This window comes from Heterodontus francisci, chromosome 33, assembly GCF_036365525.1.
Source record: "Heterodontus francisci isolate sHetFra1 chromosome 33, sHetFra1.hap1, whole genome shotgun sequence".
NCBI classification, from domain to species: domain Eukaryota; kingdom Metazoa; phylum Chordata; class Chondrichthyes; order Heterodontiformes; family Heterodontidae; genus Heterodontus; species Heterodontus francisci.
In genome coordinates, this window is record NC_090403.1 from 53,883,130 (window position 1) to 53,906,706 (window position 23,577).

General features: G+C 54.3%; 1 protein-coding gene across 2 annotated transcripts in view; it reads right to left on the reverse strand.

Annotated features, from left to right (window-relative positions):
- ube2z (ubiquitin-conjugating enzyme E2Z) overlaps positions 1 to 23,577 on the reverse strand; it is a 45,468-nt gene that overhangs the window by 15,414 nt on the left and 6,477 nt on the right. The window contains exons 1-4 of one of the 2 annotated variants that reach the window (XM_068013587.1): positions 21,924 to 22,106; positions 2,455 to 2,527; positions 988 to 1,175; positions 251 to 362 (exon numbers count right to left, since the gene is read on the reverse strand). In XM_068013587.1, coding sequence (XP_067869688.1) covers positions 251 to 362; positions 988 to 1,175; positions 2,455 to 2,520 — 366 coding nt within the window. In that variant the 5' untranslated portion in view covers positions 2,521 to 2,527; positions 21,924 to 22,106. Of the gene's footprint in view, positions 1 to 250; positions 363 to 987; positions 1,176 to 2,454; positions 2,528 to 21,923; positions 22,107 to 23,577 lie in introns of those variants that run through there. The other variant, XM_068013588.1, reaches the window with a different exon arrangement.

Genomic DNA, 23,577 nt, shown 5'->3' on the forward strand with positions numbered 1-23,577 from the left:
TCTTTGAAGACATAAGCATGTTAGTGTTACATACTGCACAGAAACAGCCCATCTAACCCAACTGAAATGCACCTCCTGAACCTGCTCTCACCCTATTTCATCTATCAGCAGCAGATCCTTCTATTCCTTTCTCCCTCATGTACTTATCCAACTTCCCCTTAAAAGCAACAGTTTTTATTTTTAAATCAAAATTACAAATATATAAGCAGATCTCAAATGTTTACCAATATTAAAAGATACTTCAGCTCACCTGTTCAAAACCTGGCTCATTGTGATATGGGTTCTCGGTCATAAGGGACTGAATGGATATGAGTACCGAAGAGATGCTCTGGGCTGGGCTCCAAGCAGGGCCTGTCCATGTGCTTTAAAAAAAAGCATTGCCTTAAAATACAGCAGAAATCTCTTAGCAGCAGACTAGTGATTACTCAAAACCGTCACAACATGACATGAGCATTCACTCCAATGCTCATGCTCAAATGCAAAACATCGGCAGTCACTCTCTTTACATTGGTCACTAGCACAAATTTGAATGGTGATTCAGGCAGATTTAACCTACATACACACACACACGTGATGGCACCTTTGTGCTGTTCGTGAAAAAGACTGAACTGTAATTTCACATATTAGAACGCACAAAATGTTATAGAATTTTGCACCTCTGATGTGAAGTGCGGATTGCTGGTTTGTGCTTGTGAAATTGAACAGCTTCTTCAACAGCAGGGTCTCTGTTTGTGACCAAGGTTCCTGACATTTTTTAGAAAGGTCAAAAAAGCTACTTGCTAATATGACACAAAATAATGGATAGTTTGTGGGTGGGGGTGGAGGGTGGTTGAGCGGGAGGGGGAAGGAGGGGGGACATGAATCCCTTAACTGATCTTTGTGTGTTTGGATCTAGCCCCAAATCAGCCCAGTGCTGCACAGACCTGTCATTTACCCACTGTTTTATATGTACAATCCAGTCTTAGCTGTGATTTAATCTATGCGTACCCAAGTATGCTGAGGCACACTTTGCCATTCCGGTAGAAGTTCGGGTTAAACCGCACAGTGTTGTTTCCGGTCGTCATGAGCTTAACCCTTGGTGGGTGGATGGGATAGTCAGGAGGGCAGCGAAAGAGAAAAAGAAAAAAGCCTCCTTCATAAGGTGTGTCGAAGGGTCCAGTAATTAGTGCGTGAATCTGTAGGAAAGAAACAGCAGTTCTGATCAGAAAAGACTGCAGATTTTACTGAGCATTAACAGACAAGAGAAAAATTCACCTGCAAAATGCTGCACTCCATTAAACAGCTCCAATTATAACACTTTCTTATTGCACCAATAGAATATTACAACTTGCATAATCTTCATCCTCTGCCTTCCCGTGCACTTTACAACTAATTGGCAGGAGCATTCTAGGTTAGAGCGGGAAGGATCTGGGTTCGATTCGCACTGTGTGCTGAGTAAGCTGATCTCAATTAGGGAGGAAATTCAACAGACAGATGGCTTCAGGACTGCTGAGTTAGAGACTTGGGGTGGAGAATCAGTTAGGTTTCTGGCTCAAGTCATATTTGACTGGTAACTTGGTTGTTGGGGACATTGTAGTGAGCCCAGTCTAGTCCTGTCATCATACTCTGTTTATGCATTCTAGCAAGGGGTCACTGGACCAAGTCAGGAGCAAGACCCCTGGCTGATTTCCTCACCGTTCCCCAGCCACCCTTCCCTCACCTAGAAAGGCAGCAACTAATTATAGCACACAACTGCCTCCTGGCGGATATCCAATAGGTCTGCCTAGTTAATGTTCACACAGGCAGCTTCTATTATAAATACGGATACAGGAATTTGTAATGGAATACAGAAAAAAAACTTTAATTTTAAAATGGGAAGTGAATTATGTCTGTACACATGGGTCCAATGATCTGCTGCCTTTTAACTTTGCTTCATCTGAACATTACACTACGGAACATTGCGTGGTTTTAACTTAATGTATACATATGGAATCACAATGATTCGGCACAGGGGGAGGCTCATTGTGCCTGTGCTGGCACTTTGAAAAAGCTATCCAAGTATTCCGCTGCCCTTTCCCCACAGCCCTGCAAATGTTGCCTTTTTAAGTATTTATCCAATTACTTTTAGAAAGTTACTACTGCATCGGCTTCCACCGTCCTTTCAGGCAGCACATTCCAGATCATAACTCACTACGTAAAATATTCTCATATCGTCTGATTTTTGTCAATTAATTTAAAACAAATAAATATATACTGGAGTAGCGAATCCATTGCACAGAAAATGCTGGAAATACTCAGCATTGGTGGAGAGAGAAACAGAGCTAATGTTCCAACTTCTGATAAAAGATAACAGAACTGGACCGTTGACTTTGTTTCTCTCTCCTCATATGCTGCCTGACCTGAGTATTTCCAGCATCTGTTTGGATGCAAAATTAAATACTGCACCGTGTACCATGTAACACATCTCAATCGCACCTTAGTCATATCTTGCGGGTCTGGGACAACAAACATCCCTGGTGGTGGCTCTTTGTAAATAGACATGATATCCCTGCAGCACAAAATAAAACACAATATTAAAACACCTTCAATGTTAAACTCACAACAGGATGGAAGAAAAGGACAACTCACTCAATCATTCCAATTAGAGGCCTTTAAAATTATGAAAGGGTGTGAGTAGGGTAGCAATAAAGAAGGTGCTTCCACTTGTGGGGGTCATAAATATAGTGATTTATGCCTTCCTGCCCCCAATTACTCCATCTTTCCTGAAGTCCCTGACTGTGAATTATGATTCCGTGCAGTCCTACTGTGCCGTGGCCTTGTGACCATTCTTCACATCAGTGCTGGGTGGCTATTCCACTATGGAAGGCATCACTACCAAGCCTCATCTTACTCTAACCAGATGTGCACATGTGCAATTACCAACAGGGATGGCTGGATAGCAATCAGGAGCAGGAACTCCAACCTCTCCCTCCCTTAGCTATGGGGCACTGAGGCCCATTGTAGAGCTCTCACTGTGGCACTAACTGAGATTAGCTAACTCAGTACTTACCAGAGGAAAAAGACAGGATCTTCTACTCATGCATTATGTTGTTTTGACGATGGGCGGGGTGCGGTGGGGGGGTGAGAAGAGAGGACAATTTCCTTCCCATAGTACATTTTGGCACATGAATGTTTTCTGGTCTGTCCACAGAGTTTGGCTATCTAACTGGATGCACAAGTCAGGGCTTGGCTTGATCAGCTTTTTGACATACACACTTCTTCACACAAAGGACAGAGGAAATATGGAACTCCCAAAAAGCTGTTGAGCCTGGGGGTCATTTGAAAATTTCAAAACAAAGATGGATAGATTTGTTAGGTAAGGGTATTAAGGGATATGGAACCAAAGCGGGTAAATAGAGTTAAGATAAAGATCAGCCATGATCTAAGCGAATGGTGGAACAGACTTGAGGGGCTGAATGGCCTCCTCCTGTTTCTATGACTCTACCCCCTCGTGAGTAACATATGCTCAATGTTTTTTTTTCTCTTCCCTCTCCCCTCCCCCACCTTCCCAACCCCAGATAGGGAAACAAAAAGCAGCATGGCTGATATGATGCAGAATTTATGGCGAGTTTAACTCCACCTGGGTTGAAACCTGACCTTTAAAATACTGGAAGACAAATCTTGCCATGTTACTCAGAGAGCAGCGGTTGATAAAACTGAAAATCAGATATTAAATCAGTAGCTTATTTGCCTGGCTTTCCCCTTAGTAACTCTACAGTCAAATTACCTTGCCACGTCAGCACTGACTTAAGCCCTGAGACTCAAACCCATCAATTCAGCTCCATGAAGGTTACACTGTTCAGCTGAACAGGAATATACAAAGCAGCAGAGGATTAATTTCAGTAGAAACTGGCTACCACATGGAACGGTTGAGGCAAATAACAGATACATTTAAGGGGAAGCTAGATAAATACACGAAGGAGAAAGGAATAGACATGAAGGAGAAAGGAACAGGATGGCTGATAGGGTGAGATAAAAAAGGGTGGCAGGAGACTTGTGTGGAGCATAAACACCAGCACAGATCAGTTGGGCCAAATGGCCTGTTTCTGTGCTGTAAAACTCTATGTAATGTAATATAAAGTAACCCATTCAAAAGCACATTAAAAAACTGCTAAAATGTAGAAGATTTTCAGGCAAGTAGCCCTTCATTTTGTTAACCCTTTTTTTAAACCAGAGTGTTGTTAATTATTATATATACTGTTACCTATTTAAATTTTAACCGTTTACTTTTTTTTTAAAGTCCAACTGCCCAGCAAGATGATATGCAGGTTGAATATAGATATGAGGTGTTCAGCAGCACTACAATAAATTGTATTTATATAGCACTGATAACATAGTAAAATGTCCCAAGGTGCTTCACAGGAGCATTATTACACAAAGTTCAACACTGTGCCACATAGAGATATTCAGCCCGTCGTGCCTGTACCAGCTCTTTGAAAGAGTGATGCAATTAATTCCACTCAGCTCTTTTCCCATAGCCCCGGTTCCATTTAAGATTATGTTGATAACCTTTAGAGAAATGACGGAGATGAGTTACTTAACCTGATAGTGCAAGGTGTGCTGACAGTCAGCTGAAACAAGAGAACTAAAGCCATTGTTTTCAGCACTCACTGTAAACTCTGGTCCCTAATAACGACACCATCCTGGAACCCAGCCACTCCCCCAGACTGAATCACCTTTCTGTCCTGTTCACTCTACAGCTGAGCTTCAAACCCCACATCCCATCCATCAAAATTGCTCAACTCCACATTCACACTGTCAGCTGCCCTTATTGCACCTCCACAAAAGGCTTTATCCATGTTTTTGCCAGTTCTACACTTGATTTCCCCAATGTTCACCTCCAAGCTGCCTCACCTCCCAAGCCATCCAAAATTCAGATGCCCATCTGTCCCACGCTAATTGCTGCTTACCTACTGCTACTTGCCTTTGTTGGCCAAAACTGGTTTCCTGTCACCAATGCAATGAATTTAAAATCCCCATCACTCCATGGTCTCACCCCATCTCATCTCTTTCATCTTTCCAGCCTTATACACCCTCCAGTCCCTTTATTCCAACATAGGCAGTAGGGCCTTCAGTAGCTTGAGCTCTACTTTCTGGACCTCTCCTCTCAGCTTCTCATTCCATTTTCTTGAAACCAATCTCCTAACTCTCCCATTATGGCTCAATATCCATTTTGTTTGATATTTCCCCCTCTGTTAACAACCTGGGACGTTCTTCTCTGTGAAAAGGTGTGGTATCAAAGCAAGTTATTAATTGAATAGGCGTCCTGTGTCAGGCTTGCAATCCCTCTAAGTGAGCCCCAGAGTGGAGATGGGCACTTAGCTGCAGGTTAAAAAGGCACGGCAATCCTCAACTCATTTGCCAAACTCTTGACATGATGGGGCAGTCCTTGAACTATGACATCACATAGAGTTACAAAGTCATCACTTCACTTAAGCATGAAGTTAGCACAATGAAAATGCTGAAAGTCTCTCCCTGCCCAGCAATGGTGCGTACCTTTCAAGGCCAAATTCAATGAGTAGGAAAAAAAAATATTCAGGAGAGAAAGAGAAGGGGAAGAACTGTATACTGCTGAACATAGAGACCACAGATAGGTACAGATGAAATCTAAACAAATGTTTCAGCATCAGGATGGCCTCAGATTCTTGACCTGATCAGAATATAATTCCACTAAATTCTTAATTAAAGCAAACTTCAATGGGCAATGATTGCGGAATCTTCATGGGCCATTTACAGAGCTCTCTGTTTCAAATTGCAGTGTAGAGGTTATGACTGACATTGTGGGCATAACCAAGCAATTGGGAAGTCGCTGCTTTCAAAGAGGACCATTGTAAAGTGACACCAAACAAAGGGAGCTGCATCTGCCTGGGCTTTTCTCACTCACTGGTCACACAACAAATATCACATAAGGCAAGTCGCTGTTATTAAAGGTTAACAAACCAGAGGTTGGGAGTGCCATGCAGCTTAGGGCCGCATTATAAAGACAGGGTCCGAGTCACTGGACGTGAAATTCCATTTTTTACTGCTAGGGGATTCAGTAATTTTAGCCAGTATTTTAGAATCAAATTCCATGATACATTCTATTTCCCAAAAATTGAAAACCTTTGAGCCTCAGAGAGATACAGCACTGAAACAGGCCCTTCGGCCCACCGAGTCTGTTCCGACCATCAACTGCCCTTTTATACTAATCCTACATTAATTCCATATTCCCTACCACATCCCCACCTTCCCTCAATTCTCCTACCACCTACCTACACTAGGGGCAATTTACAATGGACAATTTACCTATCAACCTGCAAGTCTTTGGCTGTGGAAGGAAACCGGAGCACCCGGCGGAAACCCACGCGGTCACAGGGAGAACTTGCAAACTCTGCACAGGCAGTACCCAGAACCGAACCCGGGTCGCTGCGCTGGAGCTGTGAGGCTGCGGTGCTAACCACTGCGCCACTGTGCTTCTATTGCGGGGTGGGGTGGCGGGGTTGTGCGGAACGAGAGGGGGAGCAGAAGGGAGAGGGAAAGAGAGAGCACGCTGATTTGAATGACTCTGCTTACTTACTTTACCATAACACATTTATCAGTGGACCTCCCCAATCGGGTAGGCTGTGGCAGCAATCAGTAGGAAGTTTCCTTAAGCCAGGTGACCTATTTATTGCAGCTTATAAGATAGAACGGCAGCCTGACACCAGACCTAGGGTTTGCATTTCTGGGGATGCTTTTACAACCTCACAATAAAGTACCTCAGAAGCTTGAACGCAAATTCCAAACAGCTCAATGGATAATGGGTCCTTTATTAAAACCCAGAGCTCAGCTAACCCACCCACTCTGCTTTACAGCCATACAAACCACAAGGTCCCTGGTTTAACCTCCAGTCTTGTGCCAATTTAGTTGATCTTGGCTGTGCTCCCTCTAAGAATTTTATACGTTTCAATGAGAACATTGCTCATTCTTCTAGAGAACATAGGCTCACTCTACTCAAATTCTCGAGGACAGACCTCTCATCCTGAGGTAAGGAGATCAAAACTATACAGATATCCAGGTGTGACATCACCAAGGCCCTATATAATTGCAGCAAGACTTCCTTACTGCAGCTCCCTTGCAACAAAGGTCAACAAACCACTTGCCTTCCTAATTGCTTGCTGTACCTGCATGCTAACTTCCTGTGATGTATACAAGAACACCAATTCCCCAAATTACAACATTTATAAATCTCACCTTTTGTAAAATACTCCACTTTCCCATTCTTCCTACCAAAGTGGATAATTTCACACTTTCCCAAATTATTCTCCGTCTTGCTCAATCACGTAACCAATCTATACCCCGTTCAGCCTCTTCACATCCTCCTCACAGCTTCCTTTCCCATATATCTTTGTATCTTAGGTGTTAGCTGTGGCTCAGTTGGTAGCACTCTTGCCTCTGAGTCAGAAGGTTGTGGGTTCAAGTCCCACTACAGGACTTCAGCACAAAAATCAAGGCTGACATTTCAGTGCAGTGCTGAGGGAGTGCTGCACTGTCCAAGGTGCCTTCTCTCGGATGAGATGTTAAATGGGGGCCCTATTTTCTCTCTCAAGTAGACGCAAGAGATCCTATGGCACTATTTCGAAAAGGAGGAGGGGAGTTATCTCCAATATCCTGGCCAATATCACAAAAACAGATCATCTGGTCAGCATGACATTGCTGTTTGTGGGAGCTTGCTGTGCACAAATTGATTGCCACATTTCCTACAACAGTGACTACACTTTAACAAGCGCTTCATTGGCTATAAGTGTTTTGGGACATCCTGTGGTCATGAAAGCTACTATATAAATGCAAGTTTTTTTATCCTTGCATTTCCTTGTGGCCTTGCTTGAACAAGGAAATAGCTTGTTGCGACCATTTCTTAGAATGCATCCTTGTGCGTTATTTATTGGAGTAGCAACAGCAATCCCACAGAATATCCAAATTTAATCATTACTACGCTTCGATTTAAAAACTCTCATTCTGGTATTCAAATCGAACTATGGCTTTGTCCCCGCCTATCTCTAACCTCCTCCAGCTCTACAACCCCCAGATATCTACGCCAATTCTGGGGTAATTTCCTTCGCCCCACCGTTGTTGCCTGTATCTACAGCTGCACAGGCCCAAAACTCTGGAATTCCCCTTTTCGTCTCTCTCTCGTCCCAAGAGGCTCTTTAAAAGCTTCTGGTTACCTGTCCTTAGGTGACTTGTTGTCAAATTTTGTTTGATAATGCTTCTGTGAAGCGTCTTTTACTATGTTAAAAATGCAAACTGTTGTTGCTGAATAAAATAGGTTATTCCCGACATGTTTTCAACGTACTTTTCACTCATTTAAATTTGTGCCCTTTGGTCCTATTTCCTCAATTTAAATATTCTTATGTTAGCCTGCCTCACTGTGCTATCAACTCAACAGTGATCAGTATTGCATTGATGTCCCTGCCCAGTGGTTGGCCGAACAGAATAGTTCAACACATCTGATCTGTAAACAGAACCAGAACAGCAGCATTGGCAGTTAAAGTGAATCATAAACACATTCTAAAACAGAACTTTATTCACATTCCAGCACTTAAAGTGTATTTGATCATGAAGATTGGCTGCTGTGTTTCCTACATTAGTGACTACACTTCAAAGTACTTCATCGGATGTCCTGAGGTCGTGAAAGGCACTATGCAAATGCAAGTTTTTCTTTTTTTAAAGCTTTCAGACTGGTACTTGCTTTGACTGACATAGAACTAGCCACCCCTAGTTATCCTGCCAGGTCCACACTTTTCATTTCTCAGAAAGTTCTACGCTTGCCTGCAAATAATGGTTAAATCCTGCCATTCGAGAATCCTAACAGGGCACTTAAAACTAGAAGAGTAAAATGCAGTTTAAAAAGTTCAGTGGAACATCTGCAAACTTTTGAATTGTTGACGTTACCTCGGTCAGTAATTGACACAAATGAAGCCAACATCTGGGAGCGAAGGAGAGAAAGAGGGACTCAAACCTGCTGAGCATGACCTGAAACCAGAAGCCTCTCACCGTCACTGCATAATAAAAACGAAGATCAGAGATGTGGCTGACCCATGACCCCCAACCTCAGAGGACAGGGGAGGGGGCAGGAGATCAGTTATTCACTGGGCTAAGAGAACAAATGTCAACTGTATTGTGAAGTGGGTGGGGAATCTTTAAGAAATGTAAGAGTAGTGCTGGTTTGGGAGAGGTGGGTTTGAAAGGGGTTCGTAGCTGAGCTGAGAAGATTGTTCTCGCCCGCTCCCCTCAGCTTCCCCAATCTTCTCTTTCTCTTTTGGGCCTCCTTATCTCGAGAGACAATGGATACGCGCCTGCAGGTGGTCAGTGGTTTGTGAAGCAGCGCCTGGAGTGGCTATAAAGGCCAATTCTGGAGTGACAGGCTCTTCCACAGGTGCTGCAGAGAAATTTGTTTGTTGGGGCTGTTGCACAGTTGGCTCTCCCCTTGCGCCTCTGTCTTTTTTCCTGCCAACTACTAAGTCTCTTCGACTCGCCACAATTTAGCCCTGTCTTTATGGCTGCCCGCCAGCTCTGGCGAATGCTGGCAACTGACTCCCACGACTTGTGATCAATGTCACACGATTTCATGTCGCGTTTGCAGACGTCTTTATAACGGAGACATGGACGGCCGGTGGGTCTGATACCAGTGGCGAGCTCGCTGTACAATGTGTCTTTGGGGATCCTGCCATCTTCCATGCGGCTCACATGGCCAAGCCATCTCAAGCGCCGCTGACTCAGTAGTGTGTATAAGCTGGGGATGTTGGCCGCTTCAAGGACTTCTGTGTTGGAGATATAGTCCTGCCACCTGATGCCAAGTATTCTCCGAAGGCAGCGAAGATGGAATGAATTGAGACGTCGCTCTTGGCTGGCATACGTTGTCCAGGCCTCGCTGCCGTAGAGCAAGGTACTGAGGACACAGGCCTGATACACTCGGACTTTTGTGTTCCGTGTCAGTGCGCCATTTTCCCACACTCTCTTGGCCAGTCTGAACATAGCAGTGGAAGCCTTACCCATGCGCTTGTTGATTTCTGCATCTAGAGACAGGTTACTGGTGATAGTTGAGCCTAGGTAGGTGAACTCTTGAACCACTTCCAGAGCGTGGTCGCCAATATTGATGGATGGAGCATTTCTGACATCCTGCCCCATGATGTTCGTTTTCTTGAGGCTGATGGTTAGGCCAAATTCATTGCAGGCAGACGCAAACCTGTCGATGAGACTCTGCAGACATTCTTCAGTGTGAGATGTTAAAGCAGCATCGTCAGCAAAGAGGAGTTCTCTGATGAGGACTTTCCGTACTTTGGACTTCGCTCTTAGACGGGCAAGGTTGAACAACCTGCCCCCTGATCTTGTGTGGAGGAAAATTCCTTCTTCAGAGGATTTGAACGCATGTGAAAGCAGCAGGGAGAAGAAAATCCCAAAAAGTGTGGGTGCGAGAACACAGCCCTGTTTCACACCACTCAGGATAGGAAAGGGCTCTGATGAGGAGCCACCATGTTGAATTGTGCCTTTCATATTGTCATGGAATGAGGTGATGATACTTAGTAGCTTTGGTGGACATCCGATCTTTTCTAGTAGTCTGAAGAGACCACGTCTGCTGACGAGGTCAAAGGCTTTGGTGAGATCAATGAAAGCAATGTAGAGGGGCATCTGTTGTTCACGGCATTTCTCCTGTATCTGACGAAGGGAGAACAGCACGTCAATAGTCGATCTCTCTGCACGAAAGCCACACTGTGCCTCAGGGTAGACGCGCTCGGCCAGCTTCTGGAGCCTGTTCAGAGCGACTCGAGCAAAGACTTTCCCCACTATGCTGAGCAGGGAGATTCCACGGTAGTTGTTGCAGTCACCGCGGTCACCTTTGTTTTTATAGAGGGTGATGATGTTGGCATCGCGCATGTCCTGGGGTACTGCTCCCTCGTCCCAGCACAGGCATAGCAGTTCATGTAGTGCTGAGAGTATAGCAGGCTTGGCACTCTTGATTATTTCAGGGGTAATGCTGTCCTTCCCAGGGGCTTTTCCGCTGGCTAGGGAATCAATGGCATCACTGAGTTCCGATTTGGTTGGCTGTATGTCCAGCTCATCCATGACTGGTAGAGGCTGGGCTGCATTGAGGGCAGTCTCAGTGACAGCATTCTCCCTGGAGTACAGTTCTAGGTAGTGCTCAACCCAGCGGTCCATCTGTTTGCGTTGGTCAGTGATTATGTCCCCCGATTTAGATTTGAGGGGGGTGATCTTCTTGATGGTTGGCCCAAGAGCTCTCTTCATGCCATCATACATTCCTCTGATGTTTCCGGTGTCTGAGGCCAGCTGAATATGACTGCATAGGTGTTGCCAGTAGTCGTTTGCGCAACGCCTAGCTGTTCTTTGTGCAGTACTTCTGGCTGCTTTAAGTGCTGCGGATGTTAAATCGCTGGGGGCTTTCTTGTAGTTCAAATGTGCAATGCGCTTAGCGGCTATGACAGGTTCCAGCTCTTCATTATGAGATTGAAACCAGTCTGCATTTCTCTTCGCACTTTTGCCGTAGGTGGTCAAAGCTGACTCATAGATGGCGTCTCTGATGTGGGCCCACTTGGTCTCAGCATCCCCTGTGGGAGTGTTTTGAAGGGCTGTTACAAGTGAATTTAGAAATTTTTGTAACAGCTGTGGGTGAGAAATTCTGCTCGTGTTGATGCGCGGGTGGCCCTTCTGCTTGGAATGATGCAACTTCTTTGGTCTGAGTCTAACCTTGCTGCACACCAGGGAGTGGTCGGTGTCGCAGTCCGCACTGTGGAAGCTGCGTGTGATTTGAACACTGTTTAAGGCGGCTCGCCTTGTGACAATGAGGTCTAGCTGGTGCCAACGACGTGATCTTGGGTGCCTCCATGAAACCTGGTGACAGGGTTTAGTGTGAAAGAACGAGTTGGTGATGCAGAGGTTATGATAGGTACACAACTCAAGCAGTCTCTGCCCGTTCTCATTCATCCTTCCAACGCCATAGCGCCCAAGGCAGGAGGGCCATGAGTCATGGTCGGCCCCAACCCTGGCATTAAAGTCCCCCAGCAGGAATAGGTGTTCGGTGTTGGGGATGCTGCTAATGATGTTATGGAGTTGTTCATAGAACTGGTCTTTAGCTTCAGGTGCGGAACAGAGTGTTGGAGCATAGATGCTGAGTAGGTGTACTGGACCAGAGGTGGTGAGCAGTCGGATGGACAGTATGCGTTCCGAGCCATTTGAGGGAGGCTCTATCATGCTGAGCAAGGAGTTTCTGATGGCGAAGCCCACTCCATGCTGTCTTGGTTCTTCAGGATCCCTGCCCTGCCAGAAGAAGGTGTAGTCTTGCTCTGCTAGAGAGCCACTCGCGGGGAGGCGAGTCTCCTGAAGTGCTGCAATGTCCACATTGAGTCTACTGAGCTCGTTGTTAATGATGGCGGTCTTCCGAGAATCGTTGATTTGTGTAAGGTCTTCCGACAGGCCAGGACACATAGTTCTGACGTTCCAGCTTGCAAAGCGAAGGGCTGGTACCTTCTTTCCTTTTTTCATGTTGTTTGGTGCGGTGTATCAGTCCACCTTTCGGGCAATGACCCTGAGCTCCAAGCACCCATTGAAGCAGGCAGACTGTGGCGGGACAGAACCTTATTGACCGGGGGCTGCCCGGTTTGAGGCGGGCGGTAGCTGTCCAGTGAGGTGCAATGACCTCTCCCACCGACAAAGGCAACCCGTGGCGCCCAGTTTCTACGCCAATTTATCTGGACTTATAACCCGTAACTGCTGCCTTCCGTGTTGTTTCAGTCGCTGTGAGGCAACTATGGAGTGACCTCTCCATGGCGCATGCCTGGGCAAATTTATGGAGGTTGAGAGTTGCCCAGTCGTCAAAACCCCCCTCTCGGCCTTTCTGGTGGGGTCCAAAGGAGTGCAGGACACGACGTTTGGCACCAGTATGGCTGCAGGAACTGCCGGAAACATGCCAAAGGTGACACATGACCGCCTACGGGGTTCCGCTCCGGCTTTTCTGTTAGGGTTTACTCCCTTAGCCTTGGTCTCTCCCGAGACGCCCACAAGGCAGTGGGGTTGTTGGGGCCCCTACACAGGTGTAGGATGGTGCCGGTGGGAGGAGGGGATGCAAGGGGAGGGGTAGAGGGAGGGGGTGGGGGGGGGGTGCAGGGGAAGGGGGTGCGGGGTGAAGATGGTGCGAGGGGGGGCGGGCTGGGACGGGGTTGTGAGGGGGTGAGCTGAGAGGGTGGAGCAGGGAAGGGGACGGGGGTGGGGGGGGGGTAAAAGGGGGGGGGGGAGGGGGGGGTGGAATCTGGTGCAGGTAATAAGCCATTTCCTCAGTGCCCACCATCGACGTCCGGAAAGCTCATCCACGTCCTTCGGGAGGTGAAGCATCATTTGGCAGACTTAGAGGTGATTACATTTGTTAAGGGTTTTTTTTTGCAGTGGTTTAAATAAAGGCATGCAGCATTGCCGACAGATCGATGCAGATGCTCTCCGAGCCATCTCCCGCGGGCGCTTTGAAGTTGCGGCCGGGGGGGCCGTTCGTGGATGTTTTGGGTGTTCGGGGCACCTTTTCACAGGACTTCTCTCGGGTCCCGCAGCTCCTTCTTCACCTCAATGGACTTACCGCATGCCGTGGCTGCAGACACTCTGGACTGTGAAGACAGCAGGATCGGAGATTAAAGTATCGGCAGCTGTTCTCGTCAGTTTCATCCGGATCAATTTCATTGAGAAAACAAAGAGCAGGTGTGACTGGGGGAGGGCAGTGGGCCCAGGTAACATACACTAAACTAACTGTTAACTTTTAGATAGGGCTAAAATGAACTGATTTAAAGAGCCAGGGGAATTAAAACAGTTTAAGAGGGCAGATTGGGGGAGAAAACGTTAGGGATGGGAGCAGATGGCCATGGATAGAGTTGAACAGCAATGGAACTTCCTAGGGAGCTTCCAGCCCAGGAGCCATCTTGAAAAGCTTCCCCAATACTCCTCCAGTTTCCCCTTTCCTCCCATAGTCTCTCCTCCCACCAGTCATCCACCCCATCTCTTCCCTTATTGCCATTTACACCCCCAGTCTTGCCCTACCCCGTCCATCTCACCTTCCTCCGCACCCCCCCCCCCCACCTCCCCCAGTCTCCCTTCCTCCAACCCTGAATTAGCCTTTATTACAAAGGAATTGGAGTACAAGAGTAAAGAAGTCTTAGTGCAATTGCATAGTGCTTGTTGAGATCACACCTGGAATACTGTAAACCAGCCTTAGTCTCCATACCTAAGAGAAGATATACTTGCCTCAGAGGGAGTGTGACAAACGTTCACTAGACTGGTCCCTGACAGGAGGGGATTCCCCTATCAGAGATTGAGTAGACTCAGCCTATATTCCCTAGAAGAGTAAGGTGATCTCATTGAAACACAAAATTCTTGGGGCTTTACAGGGAAGATGCTGAGATGTTTCCCTTGGCTGTAGAGCCTAGAATTAGGGGACACAGTCGCAGAATAAGGGATCAGCAATTAGGACTGAGATAAGGAGAAATTTCTTCACTCAGAGGATCGTGAATCTTTGGAATTCTCCACCCCAGACAGCTATGATGCTCAATTGTTATGTGCAACACTGAGATCAGGAGACTTTTGGGCACGATGGGAACCCAGGGATTTGGGGGATTAGCGTGGGAGGGTAGAGTTGAGGTTGAAGATCACCCTCCCTCCCAAACCATTGAAAAAGTACAGCACAGAAGGAGGCCATTCAGCCCATCGTGTCTGCGCTGGCTGAATAAACTATCCGCCAATCTAATCCCACCTTCCAGCACCTGATCCATAGCCTTGCAGATTACAGCACTTCAAGTACATGCCCAGGTACCTTTTAAAAGAATTGAGGCTTTCTGCCTTCACCACCGTTCCTGGCAGCAAATTCCAGACACCCACCGGGGAAACAGGTCCTTCCTGTCTATCTTGGCCCCTCATATTTTGTACACATCAAGTCACCCCTCAGCCTCCTCAGTTCCAGGGAAAACAACCCTAGCCTCTCCAATCTTTCCTGCAACCTTCAAGCCCAGGCAACATTCACGTAAATCTCCTCTGTACTCTCTCCAGAGGAATTATGTCCTTACTGTAATGTGGTGACCAGAACTGCATGCAATACTCCAGCTGTGGCCTAATCAACACTCTATACAGTTCCAGCATCACATCCCTGCTTTTGTATTCTATAACTCGGCCAAGAAAGGAAAGCAATCCATATGCCTTTGTCACCACTCCACCTACCTGTCTTGCCACCTTCAGGGACCTGTGCACATGCACTCCAAGGTCTCTCACTATGCTCCCGTTTATTGTGTACTCCCTCGCTTTATCTGCCCTCCAAATGCATTACCTCACACTTCTCTGGATTGAATTCCAATTGCCACGTTTCTGCCCACTCAAACAAAACATACATCATTCTGGAGTCCACAGCTATCCTCTTCACTATTAACTACACAGCCAATGTTTGTGTCATAAGCAAACTTCCCAATCATATCTCCCACACTGAAGTCTAAATCATTAATATATATCACAAACAGCAAGGGACCCAACAATGAGCTCTGTGGAACACCTTTCCCGCCATCTCCACGCCACCCCATCCCTTCCTCCCCACCCTTTCCCCCCTCTCCAACCCACCCTACCCAACCCTCCTCCCCTCCCACCCTACCCCTCCTCCCCACCCCAACCCCCTCCCTCTCACCCCACCCCACCCCCCCTCCTCCTCTCCCCTCCCCACCCCCTCCTCTACCTCTCCCCACACCTCCCCCTCATCTCCCCTCCCCCACCCACCCTACCACCTCCCCCACCCCTCTCCTCTCCCCACCCCCCTCCTCTCCCCACCCCTCACCCACCCACCCCACCCCACCCCTCACCACCCCCCCCCTCTCCCCCCACCCCCACCCACCCCACCCCAACCCCCCCCCCCTCACCCCCCTCTCCTCCCCCACCCCCACACCCCCCTCCCCCCCCCACCCCCTCCCTCCTCACCCCCATCCCCCCACCCTCCCTACCCCCACCCACCCTCCCCCCCCCCCACCCCCCCCCACCCAACCCTCCCCTCCTCTCCGCCACCACCCCACCTCCCCTCCCCCCACCCACCCACCCCCACCCCCCACCCCCCCCCCCTCCCCACCCCAACCTCCCCCCCCCCACCCCTCCCCTCACCCACCACCTCAACCCCTCCTCTCCCCACCCCCACTCTTCCCACCCCCTCCCTCTCCTCCCCCCCACCCACCTCCCCCTCTCACCACTCCCCCCACACCCTCCCCCACCCCCTCCCCCTCTCCCCACCCCCCCACACCCCTCTCCCCCCACTCTCACACTCCCCCCCAACCCCAACCCCCCACACCCTCCCCCACCCCCACAACCCCCCTCACCTCTCCCCCACCCCTCAACCCCCCTCTCCTCTCCCCCACCCCTCACCCCCCCTCCCACCCCCACCCCTCACCCCCCCTCCTCTCCCCCACCCCACACCCCCCCACCTCCTCTCCTCTCCCACCCCCCCCCACCCCACCACCTCCCACCCCTCCCCCTCCCACCCCCCTCCACACCCCCCCCCCTCCCCTCACCCCCCTCCCCACCACCCACCCCCTCCCTCCCCCACCCCCTCCCTCCCCCCACCCCCCACCCCCACCCCCACCCCCACCCTCCACACCCCCCCTCCCCCCACCCACCCCTCCCTCCCCCACCCCCCCCCCACACCCCACCCCCCCCCCACACCCCCACCCCCCCCCCTCACCCCCCCCCCACACCCCCCCCCCCCCCACCCCCCCCACCCACCACACCCCCCCCTCTCCCCAACCCACCCTCTCCTCTCCCCCACCCCTCACCCCCCACCTCTCCCCCACCCCTCACCCCCCTCCTCTCCCCCACCCCTCCTCTCTCCACTCCCCCCACACCTCTCCCCACCCCACCCCCCTCCTCCCCTCCTCTCCTCCACCCCCCTCCCCACTTCTCCTCCACCCCCCCCACCCTCCCTCCACCCCCCCTCCCCCTCTCTCCTCCACCCCCCCTCCCCTCTCCTCCACCCCCCCTCCCCTCTCCTCCACCACCCCCCCCTCCCCTCTCCACCACCCCCCCTCCCCTCCCTCCTCCACCCCCCTCCCACCCCTCCTCCACCCCCCCCCTCCCCCTCCCCACCCCCCTCCCCTCCCTCCACTCCTCCACCCCCTCCCCTCCACTCCCCCACCCCCTCCCCTCCCCTCCTCTCCCCCACCCCACTCTCCTCTCCTCTCCCCCACCCCCCTCCTCTCTTCTCCCCCACCCCCTCCTCTCTTCTCCCCCACCCCCTCCTCTCTTCTCCCCCACCCCCTCCTCTCCTCTCCCCCACCCCCCTCCACTCCCCCACCCCTCTCCTCTCCTCTCCCCCACCCCTCTCCTCCCTCTCCCCCACCCCACTCCCTCCTCTCCCCCACCCCACTCCTCACCACACCCCCACCCCTCTCCACACCTCTCCCCCACCCCCACCCTCTCCTCACCCCCACCCCCCCCACTCCCCACCCCCTCCTCTCCTCTCCCCACCCCTCACCTCTCCTCTCCCCCACCCCTCTCCTCACCTCTCCCCCCACCCCTCTCCACTCCCCCCCCCACCCCCTCCACTCCCCCCCCACCCTCTCCTCACCTCACCCCCACCCCTCACCACTCCTCTCCCCCACCCCACTCCTCACCTCCCCCCACCCCACACCTCTCCTCCCCACACCCCCCACCCCCTCCTCTCCTCCCCTCTCCCCCACCCCTCTCCCACCCCACCACTCCCCCACCCCTCCTCTCCCCCACCCCCCACCCCTCCTCACCCCCACCCCCTCCTCCCTCTCCCCCACCCCCCCCCTCCACTCCCCCACCCCCCCCCACCACTCCCCCACCCCCCACCTCTCCACACCACCACCCCCACCCCCCCCTACCCCCCACCCCACCCCTACCCCCCACCTCTCCCCACCCCCTCACCCTCCACTCCCCCACCCCCCTCCCTCCCCCACCCCCCTCCACACCCACCTCTCCCCCACCCCCCTCCCACCACTCCTCACCCCCACCCCCCCTCCCTCCCACACCCCACCCCCCCCCACCACTCCCACCCCCACCCCCCTCCTCACCACACCACACCCCCACCCCCCTCCTCTCCACTCCTCTCCCCACCCCCCTCCTCTCCACTCCCCCACCCCCCTCCTCTCCACTCCTCTCCCCCACCCCCCCACCTCTCCACTCCCCTCCCCCACCCCCTCCTCACCTCTCCCCCACCCCTCTCTCCCTCCTCCCTCCCCCACCCCTCTCTCCCCTCCTCTCCCCCACCCCCCTCCTCTCCTCCCCCACCCCTCTCTCCCCCACCCCCCTCCACTCCTCTCCCCCCACCCCCCTCCTCTCACCCCCCACCCTCTCCCCCTCCTCTCCACCACCCCCACCCCCCTCCTCTCCACCACCCCCACCCCCCTCCTCACCCCCACCCCCCTCCACTCCCCCCACCCCCCTCCTCTCCCCCACCCCCACCCCCTCCTCTCCCCCACCCCCACCCCCTCCTCACCCCCCATCCCCCTCCTCACCCCCATCCCCCTCCTCAACCCCACCCCTCACCCCCATCCCCCTCCTCAACCCCACCCCTCACCCCCATCCCCCTCCTCTCCCCCACCCCTCACCCCCATCCCCCTCCTCTCCCCCACCCCTCACCCCATCCCCCTCCTCTCCCCACCCCTCACCCCCATCCCCCCTCCTCTCCCCCACCCCCCCTCACCCCCATCCCCCTCCTCTCCCCCACCCCCCCCTCCTCTCCCCCACCCCCCCTCCTCTCCCCCACCCCCCCTCCTCTCCCCCACCCCCTCACCCCCATCCCCCTCCTCTCCCCCACCCCCTCACCCCCATCCCCCTCCTCTCCCCCACCCCCTCACCCCCATCCCCCTCCTCTCCCCCACCCCCTCACCCCCATCCCCCTCCTCTCCCCCACCCCCTCACCCCCATCCCCCTCCTCTCCCCCACCCCCTCCTCTCCCCCACCCCCCTCCTCTCCCCCTCCTCTCCCCCACCCCCCTCCTCTCCCCCTCCTCTCCACCACCCCCTCCTCTCCCCCTCCTCTCCACCACCCCCTCACCCCCTCTCCCCCCACCCCCTCCTCTCTCCCCCTCTCCCCCACACCCTCATCCCCCTCTCCTCTCCCCCACCCCTCATCCCCCTCTCCTCTCCCCCACCCCTCATCCCCCTCTCCTCTCCCCCACCCCTCATCCCCCTCTCCTCTCCCCCACCCCTCATCCCCCTCTCCTCTCCCCACCCCTCATCCCCCTCTCCTCTCCCCCACCCCTCACCACCCCTCCTCTCCCCCACCCCTCACCACCCCCTCCTCTCCCCCACCCCTCACCACCCCTCCTCTCCCCCACCCCTCACCACCCCCTCCTCTCCCCCACCCCTCACCACCCCCTCCTCTCCCCCACCCCTCACCACCCCCTCCTCTCCCCCACCCCTCATCACCCACTCCTCTCCCCCACCCCTCATCACCCACTCCTCTCCCCCACCCCTCACCACCACTCCTCTCCCCCACCCCTCACCACCCACTCCTCTCCCCCACCCCTCACCACAACCCTCTCCCCCACTCCCTCTCCCCCTACCCATCCTCTCCCCCACCCCTCACCCCCCACCCCTCACCCCCTCTCCGCCTCCCACCACCACCACCACCCCCTCCTCTCCCCCACCCCTCAACCCCTCCTCTCCCCCACCCCCTCCGCTCCCCCCACCCCATCCCCCTCTCCCCCACCCCCTCCTCTCCCCCACCCCTCACCCACCCTCACCCCCCTCCCCCACCCCCGCCTCCCCCCCTCTCCTCTCCCCCACCCCTCAGCCTCCTCTCCCCCACCCCCTCCTCTCCCCACCCCTCAGCCCCCTCTCCCCCACCCCCTCCTCTCCCCCACCCCTCATCCCCCTCTCCCCCACCCCTCATCCCCTCTCCCCCACGCCCTCCTCTCCCCCACCCCTCATCCCCCCACGCCCTCCTCTCCCCCGCCCCTCATCCCCCACGCCCTCCTCTCCCCCGCCCCTCATCCCCCACCCCCTCCTCTCCCCCGCCCCTCATCCCCCACCCCCTCCTCTCCCCCGCCCCTCATCCCTCTCCTCTCCCCCGCCCCTCACCACCCCCTCCTCTCCCCCGCCCCTCCTCTCCCCCGCCCCTCACCACCCCCTCCTCTCCCCGCCCCTCACCACCCCCTCCTCTCCCCCGCCCCTCACCACCCCCCTCCTCTCCCCCGCCCCTCACCCTCCTCCTCTCCCCCACCCCTCACCCCCTCCTCTCCCCCACCCCTCACCCCCACCCCTCACCCCCACCCCCTCCTCTCCCCCACCCCTCACCCCCTTCTGCCCCACCCCCTCCTCTCCCCCACACCCCCTTCTCCCCCACCCCCTCCTCTCCCCCACCCCCTCCTCTCCCCCACCCCTCACCCCCCTCTCCCCCACCCCCTCCTCTCCCCCACCCCTCACCCCCACCTCTCCCCCACCCCTCACCCCCACCCCCCTCCTCTCCCCCACCCCTCACCCCTTCTCCCCCACCCCCTCCTCTCCCCACCCCTCACCCCCCTCTCCCCCACCCCCTCCTCTCCCCCATGCCTCACCCCCCTCTCCCCCCACCCCCTCCTCTCCCCCCACCCCCTCCTCTCCCTCTCCCCACCCCCTCCTCTCCCTCTCCCCCTCTCCCCCACCCCCTCCTCCCCCTCTCCCCACCCCCTCCTCTCCCTCTCCCCACCCCCTCCTCTCCCTCCTCTCCCTCTCCCCACCCCCTCCTCTCCCTCTCCCCACCCCCTCCTCTCCCTCTCCCCCAACACCTCCTCTCCCTCTCCCCCAACACCTCCTCTCCCTCTCCCCCAACACCTCCTCTCCCTCTCCCCCAACACCTCCTCTCCCTCTCCCCCAACACCTCCTCTCCCCCACCCCCACCCCCTCCTCTCCCCCACCCCCACCCCCTCCTCTCCCCGCCCCTCACCCCCTCCTCTCCCCGCCCCTCACCCCCCTCTCCTCTCCCCCGCCCCTCACCCCCCTCTCCTCTCCCCCGCCCCCTCCTCTCCCCCACCCCCTCCACTCCCCCACCCCACCCCTCACCCACCCCTCAGCCCCCACCCCTCACCCTCTCCCCTGCCCCCCTCACCCACCCCTCACCCTCTCCTCTCCCCCACCCCTCACCCACCCCTCACCCTCTCCTCTCCCCCACCCCTCACCCTCTCCTCTCCCCCTCCTCTCCCCCACCCCTCACCCTCTCCTCTCCCCCTCCCCTCCCCCACCCCTCACCCTCTCCTCTCCCCCTCCCCTCCCCCACCCCTCACCCTCTCCTCTCCCCCTCCTCTCCCCCACCCCTCACCCTCTCCTCCTCTCCCCACCCCTCACCCTCTCCTCTCCCCCTCCTCTCCCCCACCCCTCACCCTCTCCTCTCCCCCTCCTCTCCCCCACCCCTCACCCTCTCCTCTCCCCCACCCCTCACCCTCTCCTCTCCCCCACCCCTCACCCTCTCCTCTCCCCCACCCCTCACCCTCTCCTCTCCCCCCACCCCTCACCCTCTCCTCTCCCCCACCCCCCACCCCTCCTCTCCCCCACCCCCTCCTCTCCCCCACCCCCACCCCCTCCTCTCCCCCACCCCCCACCCCCCCCTCACCCTCTCCTCTCCCCCACCCCTCACCCTCTCCCTCCCCCACCCCTCACCCTCTCCCCCACCCCTCACCCTCTCCCCTCCCCCACCCCTCACCCTCTCCCACCCCTCACCCTTTCCCCTGCCCCCCTCTCCCTCTCCCCTGCCTCTCCCCCACCCCTCACCCTCCTCTCCCCCCTCTCCACTCCACACTTCCCCCCCTCCACCTACTCATTGCCTCTCCTTCCCCACCACCACCACCACCACCACCACCACCACCTTCCCCTTCCCGATTGACCCGGCTCCCGATAACTCTGATTCCTCCCCCGGGGGAGGGGGTTTACCTTTTGATCCGGAGCAGGCAAGGCTGTGAGGGCTTCTCGCTGTCCCAGTCGGTGCTGAGAGTCGGGTCCCAGGAAGTTGCGTGCAAGCTGGCTAAGGAGGCCCGTTGCTACCGAGCCGGTGCTGCCTGGTAACAGCATCGGGCTCACGCTCTCCTCCACCGGAGCTTCCGCCATATTCCCTGCTCGGCCGGAACTGCGCAGACGCAGAACACAGCGCCGCCGGCCGGCAGCGCCCGGAATCACACCCCGCAAACAGCTCCGCCCGCCGTCAAGTCCGGGAATCACACCCCGCAAACAGCTCCGCCGCCGTCAGATCCGGGAATCACACCCCGCAAGCAGCGCCGCCCGCCGTCAAGTCCGGGAATCACACCCCGCAAACAGCGCCGCCCGCCGTCAGGTCCGGGAATCACACCCCGCAAACAGCGCCACCCGTCGTCAGATCCGGGATTCACACCCCGCAAACAGCGCCGCCCGCCGACAGCTCCCAGGGATAGTCTGCATGGCTTTGTCAGGGGGAGATCCTGATTGAATTTTTCGAGGCGGTAACTTACCCTCATCTACACATCTAAACAGTTGATGTAGTCTACATGGACTTCAGTAAGGCTTTTGATAAGGTCCCACATGGGAGATTGGTTAAGAAAGTAAAAGACAATGGGATCCAGGGTGGCGCTGTGGTCAGCACGGCAGCCTCACAGCTCCAGGGACCCGGGTTCAATTCTGGGTACTGCCTGTGCGGAGTTTGCAAGTTCTCCCTATGACCGTGTGAATTTTCGCCGGGTGCTCTGGTTTCCTCCCACCACCAAAGACTTGCAGGTGTTAGGTAAATTGACCATTGTAAATTGCCCCGAGTGTAGATAGGTGGTAGAGAATATGGGATTACTGTAGGGTTAGTATAAATGGGTGGTTCTTGGTCAACACAGACTCGGTGGGCCGAAGGGCCTGTTTCAGTGCTGTATCTCTAAATTAAATAAATAAAAATGATAGAGGGTTGTTTTTGTGATTGTTGCTGGGACCCTTACTGTTTGTAGTGTACATTAATGATTTAGACGTGAATATAGGAGGTATGATCAGTAAGTTTGCAGATGACATGAAAATTGGTGGTGCCGTAAATAGTGATGACTACAGGATGATATAGATGGGCTGGTAAGATGGGCGGAGCTGTGGCAAATGGAATTTAATCCTGAGAAGTGTGAGGTGATGCACTTTGGGAGGTCTAACAAGGCAATGGAATATACAATGGATGGTAGGACCCTAGGGAGTACAGAAGGTCAGAGGAACCTTGGGGTGCTTGTCCATAGATCACTGAAGGCAACAGCACAGGTAGATAAGATGGTTAGGAAGGCATATGGGATACTTGCCTTCATTAGCCGAGGCTTAGAATATAAGAGCAGGGAGGTTATGATGGAGCTGTATAAAATGCTAGTTAGGCCACAGCTGGAGTACTGTGTACAGTTCTGGTCACCACACTATAGGAAGGATGTGATTGCAATGGAGAGAGTGCAGAGGAGATTCACCAGGATGTTGCCTGGGCTGGAGCATTTCAGCTATGAAGAGAGACTGGATAGGCTGGGGTTGTTTTCCTTGGAGCGGAGAAGGCTGAGGGGGAACCTGATTGAGGTATACAAAATTATAAGGGGTATTGATAGGATAGATA